At 40.9% G+C, this 10,000-nt stretch overlaps 1 protein-coding gene across 1 annotated transcript in view; it reads right to left on the bottom strand.

The window, feature by feature from the left end:
- Positions 1-10,000, bottom strand: part of LOC143020235 (uncharacterized) — a 19,776-nt gene that overhangs the window by 4,395 nt on the left and 5,381 nt on the right. Inside the window, exons 2-3 of the mRNA XM_076176401.1 lie at positions 9,168-9,311; positions 4,561-5,720 (exon numbers count right to left, since the gene is read on the bottom strand). Of these exons, the coding sequence (XP_076032516.1) occupies positions 4,561-5,720; positions 9,168-9,311 (1,304 nt within the window). The remainder of the gene's footprint in view (positions 1-4,560; positions 5,721-9,167; positions 9,312-10,000) is intronic.

Raw genomic sequence — 10,000 nt, forward strand, 5'->3', positions numbered from 1 at the left:
GCCTGTGTTTTAGAGAAATTAAAACAGGATGCATATGATAGTTTGTTGGTAGAATTAACCCAAACAAATGGACAAAAAATTAATGTAGGTATACTATATAGGCCAAAAACATTATCATTAGCTGACAAAAAAATAAATCAAGAAATGCCTCGTTTCTGCAGCTGGGACCTATTGATATTTTGTAATTTCAATTTTACTGACATTGATTGGATGACCCTTGAACATGGCCATACGGGTAGTCACTTGATAGATTTTCTCGGTGATAACTTCAGCATGTAAAAGAGCCCACAAGACATGGAAACTTACTCGATCTTTTAATCACTAGCCGTGAAAGCATGATAATCGATGTAGAAGTTGATGAAACTGTTGCAAATATTGATCACAGCTTAGATTCAAACTGCTAAAAAAAATAGAATAGATACTTGTCTTTCTAAAATACCCAATTTTAGTAAAGCTCAGTTCATAGGACTACGTCAGGAGCTTCAGCTTATAGACTGGGAGGCAAAATTAAGCAAAAGACCTATAGATCACATGTGGGAAATATTTAGCTTAGATTCAAACTGCTAAAAAAATAGAATAGATACTTGTCTTTCTAAAATACCCGATTTTAGTAAAGCTCAGTTCATAGGACTACGTCAGGAGCTTCAGCTTACAGACTGGGAGGCAAAATTAAGCAAAAGACCTGTAGATCACATGTGGGAAATATTTCAAAATACGCTTACTAAGATGATTCATTCATCTCGTTTAAGGACAGACGCCCTTGGAATCAGGCTCAAAATGGCTCGACAAAGAAACTGAAGAAAGTATTGCTAAAGAGACAGGTTTATAAGAAATACAAGTAATCGGGTTCACTTAATGACTATCAAAGTTATGTAATGATACAGAGAGATTTAAAAAAGGCAAAAAAAAACGAAAACGACAATATGAAATGAATACCGCTGATAAATCCGAAGAGAATCCCAAAGGATTCCCTAGTTACATTAGAGATAAAAAGGTCATTAGGAATCACATTGACTCACTATTATCTGCTGACGGTCAACTTGAATATTCAATTGAAGGAATGTATGATATTTTAAACAACTATCTTAGCTCAGTATTCGTAAACGAAATACCTCAAAGTGAACTCCAAACTGAAACCTGTAAAAAGTCTAGGGTAAACTTACTACGGTAAATATAAAAAAAGAAAATATCAAAAGGTGTATAAAAAAAAAAGATCAAAATTAGTCATACGCCAGGGCCTGACAGTTGACATCCAAGAATCTTAAAGGAAATTAAAAATGAGATTGTTGCTCCATTAGAAATTATTTTCTAGAATTCCATCATATCCGGAGATGTCCCCACGAAAGGCTAATTACTAAATTAGCTTCACATGGAATAAGTGGTAGCCTATTAAGTTGGACTAGAAATTGGTTGAAGGATCGAAAACAGAGTTGTTTTGAATGGCAGAATTTCTAGATAAAAAAAATTACGAGTGGAGTTCCTCGGGGTTCCATTTTTACGCCACTTCTATTCATAGTATATACAAATGATATAGGCCACGGACTAAAATCTGTTGTCACCAAATTTGCTGATGATACAAAGCTGTGTGTAATGGCAAATGATCACTTAAATCAATTAGATATTCAAGAAGATTTAGATAAATTACAGCAATAGTCTGAAAAGTGGCTAATGAAATTTAACACAAGTAAATGCAAGGTTATGTACATAGGTAAAAATAACAGTAAGTACGATTACAAGTTATTTGGATATTCGTTAACAAAAGTGAAAAGTGAAAAGGATCTCGGCGTAATTATCAGTAACAATCTCAAATCATCTAAGCAGTGTATTTCAGCCTCTGAGAAAGCAAATAAGATTCTTTTGACTTTAAAAGTTTATCTCTCATTAACAAGCTATGTAAATCGTTAGTTCGTCCACATTTGGAATATGCTGTTTTCGTATGGTCACCGAATCTCATTAAAGACATTGACAGATCGGAAAAAGTCCAACGGCGAGCCACAAAACTGATTCCAAATATCAAAAATAAATCATACAGAAATCGACTAAAACATATGAATCTGTTTTCCCCAAAAAATTGTAGAGGTGACTTGAAACAGTTCTTTAAGATTCTAAAGGGAATCGACAACATTAAAAGTGATAAAATTTTCACATTGAATGAGAATCTAACAAGAGATAATGGTCTCAAACTGTCAGGAAATAGATTCAATTTGGAAGTAGGTAGAAACAACTTCGCCAACCGTGTGGTTGATAAATGAATCAAATTTCCTGCAGAGGCAGTGCAATGTAGTTCAGTTCGAAGCTTTAAGATTCCTTTAAATAAACACCTAAGCAAGATGCTGTAATGACCGCTGCCATTTATTTTATATTGTTTGTTTGTTTGTTATCATTTGTTTGTTCATTATTATCTGCTTGATTTTTATCATTAGTTACCTGTTAATTTATTATTATTTACTATTTACCTGTTTGATTATTATCTAACTATACCTATTCATTTATCTATCTATTTATTATTATTTATATTATAATAATTTTCATTTATCTTTCTTTTATCTATCTATTATTATTATATTTTTTCCGCATCCGACCTAGTTATGGACCAAAAGATCTCCTGTCGGCATGCTTCTCCTTTGTAATCCTCTGTATGTATGTATGTGTGTGTGTGTGTGTGTGTGTGTGTGTGTGTGTGTGTGTGTGTGTGTGTGTGTGTGTGTGTGTGTGTGTGTGTGCGCGTTTTATGTATTTACATGTATACGATTTGTTTGCACGTGTATATGAACGTGGTTTATACAGAGTAAACTATTCGGAGATTTTCAAGTATTAAAAAGGCCCTGAGTAGAATACCTTTCGGGAGAAAACAGATTACTTCGAAAAGTATAAACAGAGACCTTACTGAATGCAGAGACAAAATAATAAAAAGCCTTTAAGAATTTTACCACAAATTCTACTCCCATATATTATAGTACAGTCATTAGATGAATCTGTAGACGCTAGTAGTGTACCAGAAGTTATAAATAGAAAAGTAGCATTCGCTATAATAAGTATGGAACTAGGAAAAGGACCCGGGAAGGTAGACATGTTAATTGATCATCTAAGAAAAGGCAGGGAAAGTTTTAATTATGTATTTGCTTAACTATATTCCCAGTATGTACGTAAGGGAAACGTTTATGATGATGATGCAATACTACAGTAATTTTACAGGAAAGAAGACGAAAAAAAAAATGAGTACTGCTACCAAATGCATATAAAGATTTTTTTTTCAAGATTCTTACAAAGAGACTAAATAAAGTTTTAGATGAAAACCAGCCAAATGAACTGGATGTGGATGCTAAACTACAGACCATCAGCAGAGAGTGAGTACAGAGTGGTGCGTAGCATATTTGGTTTTGCTTCACCACACACCTTAGTGAATCTCTCGACATGTTACATTTTAGAATTTTTTATTTTATTTTGGAAACTGATCCTGAGAAAATTACAATGAAATTGAAATAACATTAGAACGACATAGCGGAGAAGAGGACACATTTTAATTTCTCACGGCCCGTTCTTGTGTATGTATGTTCTGGAGGAGGGAAAAGAAAAGGTGCGGAGCCGGTTATTACCGGTTCGTACAAACCTGTTCTTGGAATTTCATGAGCTCCGCGAACAGGTTATCAAAAATTGGCTTATACAGGCTATAATACAGCCAAAGCGATATCTGCATGCTACTAGCCTAGTGTTAAAAATATTTTGATCCCACCACTGAAAATATCCCTCTCATATTGACCTCTTTCCGGCCGTTGACAGACATAGAAACTAAGGAGAAAACATGCGCCACCCACCCACATGAACACCCCTACAGTTTCCAAAAGGTTCCTCTCAAGGAGAGAATCTTCTGTGCATTTGCTGGACTGTAGGGCTGGATTGTAACTGGGGTCTGAAGTACAGATCGGTTTGGGGACCACAAGGGTGTACATAAATAACAATAAAAAAGTCACGAAATTGATGACAGCTTCTGTTGTCGAACAGACTAACAGTTGCCACAGTATTACCGAATCACCTAAATCTACGGGTGTGATTCATTTAGTCACATTAAGAAATGAATAGTTAATGGCTTAACTACTCATTAACCTTTGAATGGCAAGTCAAACTAGATATTTCTATACTTAGGGTCTGGGGTTTTGAGGACGAGGTTTCAAGGACTAACAGTTGCCACAGTACTACCGAATCACCTAAATCTACGGGTGTGATTCATTTAGTCACATTAAGAAATGAATAGTTAATGGCTTGATTACTCATTAAACTTTGAATGGCAAGTTAAACTAGATATTTCTATCTTTAGGGTCTGGGGTTTTGAGGACGGGGTTTCAAGGGGTTTATGGTTAATCTGGCTTTGTCCAAGATGTGGCTATGCTTTCCGTCAATTGAGTTTTCCCATGCAAGGATCTAAGGGATGGCGTCCAAAGTACCCAGACCCCAATGCCCATCTCCCTGCAGTTGTTGCTGACCGTTTCACAAAGAGAAGACCTAATCTACTAAAACCACCTGAATTGTATTGACAACCCGTGAATCCAATTGTCCACTCACCTCACCGATCTTCTTTTTCTCTTCCTTGAGAACCTCATGATTGATCACATTGGTGAAGCTGGGATGAGCGTTGGCGTAGCCCACGACTTCTTTCAGGCTCGTATCAGAATAAGAGAGTTTGCACAAGTTCTCTTCCGTCACATAACCTTTGTTGATGTCATTAGTGACCTCACTTATGTTACTGTTGACTTCCTCAAACGTGAAGCACATACCCATGTCGGGATGGGATTTATTCCCTCCGATACAAATTCCATCTTCGACGGTGGTAGTAGTAGGGGCAGTGGTGGTTGTCACACCAACAGGGATGGTAGTGTTGGATTCTTGGGAAACTGTTGTTGTGATTGGGATGGTAATGATAGTGTTGGGTGTTGGGGTTATTGTCGTTGTGGTTGGGGTAGAAGTGGGATTGTTAGTGGTGGATTCATCGGGGATAATCGTAGGGGTGGTAGTGATGGGTTCTTCGGTCTCTGTCGCTGTGGTTGGGGTGGTAATGGTAGTGGTAGTGGTAGTGGGTGCTGGGGTTATTTTCGATGTGGTTGGGGTAGAAGTGGGATTGTTAGTGGTGGATTCATCGGGGATAATCGCAGGGGTGGTAGCGATGGGTTCTTCGGTCTCTGTCGCTGTGGTTGTGGTGTTAGTGGTAGTGGTAGTGGTAGTGGTAGTACTGTCGGATGATGGGGATATTGTCGTTGTGGTTGAGGTGGAAAAGGTATTGGTGTCAGTATTGGATTCACTGGAGGAAGTCATAGGGGTGTTAGTGGTGGATTCATTGGGGATAATCGTAGGGGTGGTAGCGATGGGTTCTTCGGTCTCTGTCGCTGTGGTTGTGGTGGTAGTGGTAGTGGTAGTGGTAGTGGTAGTACTGTCGGATGATGGGGATATTGTCGTTGTGGTTGAGGTGGAAGAGGTATTGGTGTCATTATTGGATTCACTGGAGGAAGTCATAGGGGTGGTAGTGATGTATTCTGTGGAATCTGTTGTGGTTGGGGTGATGTCACCGCTGGGTATATCGGCGAAAATCATAGGTAGTTCTGCAGCTTTCGTTTCGAATAAACTACTCAAGAGCTCATCGTAGGTCTTCTGGATATGACTGAGGATCTGCCGAGTCTTCTGCAGAAGGTCGATCTCGCTCATCTGTTTGTCCGTCGTCGTCCTCGAGTCTGATATGTCGAGAAAACTAAATATAATGTAACCATCGTCCTTCAGAACAGGGATCGTGATGGCACCAACAAAAAGGGAGGGAGACTCACAGACAGACAGACAGGCGGAGACAGACACACACACACATAAACATACACACGCACGCGCACCCGCGCACACACACACACACACACACACACACACACACATGCATGCATGCATACATGCACACGCATGCACACATACATGCATGCACACACACACGCACACACACATGCATGCACACATACACGCATGCACACACACACACACACACACACACACACACACACACACACACACACACACACACACACACACACACACACACACACACACACACATGCATGCATACATGCACACGCATGCAGACACACATAGATGCACACACACGCATGCACACACACACGCATTCACACATACACACGCTTGCACACACACACACACACACACACACACACACACACACACACACACGCATGCATGCATGCATACATGCACACGCATGCACACACACATGGATGCACACACACGCATGCACACACACACGCATTCACACACACACACACACACACACACACACACATACATACGCACACACACACATACGCACATACACACACATACACACACGCACACACACGCACACACACACATTCACACACACACACATACACACACGCACACATATACACACATACACGCACACACACATACACACACATATATATACACATAAGTATATATGTACATATATATACATATATATATATATGTTATATATATATATATATATATATATATATATGTATATATACATACATATAACATCTGCTCTTCCCACTTACAAGGGAGGTAGCCAAAGTCAAAGTCATAAATCCACTCCCACCCATTCCATCCCCACATATTCCACTCCCATTCACTGGACCCCCCCCCCGCCCTCTCTCTTTTCTTAGCTCCTCCTGGATGACGGGTCATCCTTGCATCTCGCCCACTGTCCTGACTCAGAAGCAATATAGCAAAATACAGCATATCCATAGCAAGGCCGCTTCAGTTAATCAACGAACCCCCCCCTCTCCGTCCCCTCATACAGAAAAGGAGAAGACGAGTAGAAATCCCTTCTTGCTGCGTCAAAATATTATTCATACACACTCCTTCACCCACCACCCCCACCCACTCCCTTCCATCCATCACAGCATCATCCATACACAACCATTTTCCACTCACCCCTATCTTCTGTCTTCTCCCTTTCTTCCTCAACAGACATTCCCCTCCTTCGTAATGCCCCTTTTAACCCATCTATCCATCTCATCCTTGGTCGTCCTCTCATGCTCACTACTCCCACCTCTGCCTTCCGCACCTCTTTTACTAATCTTTCCTCACTTATTCTTTCCATGTGTCCAAACCATCCCAAAATTCTTTGCACAAAAGTATCTGAAGCTATCCACTTCCTCTAGTCTCTCTCCCTTAATACTTTCAATTTGCTGCCATCCTCTTCCCTTGTACATCTCATCACCTTAATTTTACCCATATATACATATATGTGTGTGTGTGTGTGTGTGTGTGTGTGTGTGTGTGTGTGTGTGTGTGTGTGTGTGTGTGTGTGTGTGTGTGTAGAGCAAATGTATTGCTGAGTAGATGCCGTGAGATGGGAATCGTGCAAGAAGGAGACCAGACAGAATGTGGAGAAATAAGATAGAGAAGTTTGTGGGAATGGCATGGCAGAGGTTGGCGCGGTCGCACGAGTCGTGGAACGGTAGGAGAGGCTTTTGTTCTGCAGTGGAATGAGGATGATTGGTTGACGGAGTTATCACACCGACGTGCCTAGCCTACCTTCCGGAACTGACTCTCCAAGATCGATCACGGCACGGACACATCCTCATTGCTCAGATTTGATTATAGACAAAGCGGCGAAACCTTTTCAGACACGTGTTTAAAGTGATGTGTGAACGTGTGAACGGGGTATTTGGGGTTTAACCAACGTGTTCGACAACCAAATACCCCGTTCCCACGTTCACACATTACTTTAAACACGTGTCTGTCGAACCGCGTTCGACGAGCCGTTCGACCGTGTAAATCCCCTCTAACCTAGAAGGATCACAGCCGCTCACTCACCACATGCACAGTTTTCTACGACAGTCAAAGAATACGGACTTGTAGAGTGGACGAACGAAAGATTTCATAACTCGAAGCGTCACGTGCACCAATTCTCAAGATAAATTGGCCCGCACAGTCATGTACCACAAAATCTCTAAAGCCTCCAGCTTCTACATGAGAAAGAACCCCAATCTTCTAATGTGAATAAAAAGGGCTTAATAATACATCTACAACGCCCTCCCCTCTCCCCCTGAAGAAAGTTGCAAACTTCTCTCTACTACCACAGATATTGGTGCTAGCACAACCTCAGAGGCTCACTAAGCACCTTCATGATGACTACATATGGAAAAGCATAACACAAGAGCCCTCCACCAGAGAAAATCAAGTTGACAACACTGAAATCCTCGAACATTGCATACTAGTTACAAGGCAATAATGCACACATTTGAGAAGGCCTGCAATTCATAACACACAAACCACTACTTGTTAAGATACAGAACGATTCATGAGGCGCACAATTGCCGCATCGCGGTTCCGCAAAACCAAGTCGCCCTCTCAACTCACAGCTCCTGGGCTCTCACCTCGAGTCTAACTACTAACAACTAAATACTAACATCTAAATATCTAGCTAACATCTAACTATCTAACTAACATCTAAATATCTAACTAACATCTAACTACTAACATCTAGATACTAACGTCTCCCAACTCATTGATCGCAGAAGAATTTGTATCACAGTCCCTTTCCAACGTCATAATTTCCTTGTCCCTAAATAAACGAAGAAAGAACTCCTTCAAACGAATTCATTGCCAATTGCCCTCTTTTAAATACAACTGACTATCCCTTCATTTCCCTCCAGACTTTTCTTCATCTTCCACAAAAACCGATCCCGTGAAAGTGGTTGGTATGATCTGGACGTTCCTAACCCTAATCTTAACTTGTCCGTCATAGAACTTCAGCCTGCCCACTGTAGTTTTGGGACATTTGTTAAAATTTTCATCACGTCACACCCTGGACTTCGGTAGTTTCGTGTGTAAGCTACCCTGAGACAAAGTAAGAAATACAGCAGAAGTATAAAGGACGTTGTTAAGGAGACAGCCGAAACTGAATTAAGTATATTTGAGAGATTGTTTACTGTCTAAGAATACTAACACTCATACAAATATACAATACATATCCGATATCGGATGCAGAAAAATCAAAGGACGCAGAGAGATGATACTGAAATAAACATAGAGATACAGGACGACACATTGCACGGAAGAAACAAAGTAATAATAGATATTACAACACATTAACAAGGTGCTCATCTAACTGCATGATCAATTACCGCCCAGCTCGAAGGAAGAGGATACTCTTCGTCTGGCACCATCAGCGCCATCGTCGTCCAGCTGATAGCCCTGCGCCGACATCAACAGCACCAGTAGGAGTAAGGACCTCACAAGCATGAGAGAAACCCTCATGTCAGCTGTCTCTGTCAACATGAATGAAAATAAAATGAATTCAGCAAGGAAGCGTGAAGATGCCATTTTCAGTGTAAGACACATCTGTGAAATATATATACACGCGCGCGCGAACACACACACACACACACACACACACACACACACACACATACACACACAGACACACATGCAGACACACACACAGACACACACACATATATATATATATATATATATAGATATATATTATACATATATGTATGAAAAAACCTGGAGTCCGGGGACCGTAATGGTGGAAACGTAGAAAACACCAGACTCAGAAGTAGTGGCTTCACCCCCCTTTTCTCTCCCCCCCCTCCCTCCACCACCACGCGCTCTCGCCCGACGCAGGTTACCGCGTCACCCTTCTCTCCCACCCCCCTCCACCACCACACGCTCTCGCAAGGCGCAGGTTGTCGCGTCCCTCCGGTGGGCACGGCTACTCGTATATTTATACCATGTGATTTCTGTATCCTATTGTATCCCCTGAGCACGAGTCCCGGACAGGACACGAAACGTCGGGAATAAATTACCTACTTCTGAGTCTGGTGTTTTCTACGTTTCCATCCAATGCTCTATCATGGCGGAGATGGGTTGAACGCGATATCTCGTGTAGGTGTATGTAATTCGAGCATACAAATATAAGAAAGTCGTACTCAACTTATATCTCTCTTGATAG

Source organism: Oratosquilla oratoria, chromosome 39 (assembly GCF_046742065.1).
Source record: "Oratosquilla oratoria isolate Oo_2021 chromosome 39, ASM4674206v1, whole genome shotgun sequence".
NCBI classification, from domain to species: domain Eukaryota; kingdom Metazoa; phylum Arthropoda; class Malacostraca; order Stomatopoda; family Squillidae; genus Oratosquilla; species Oratosquilla oratoria.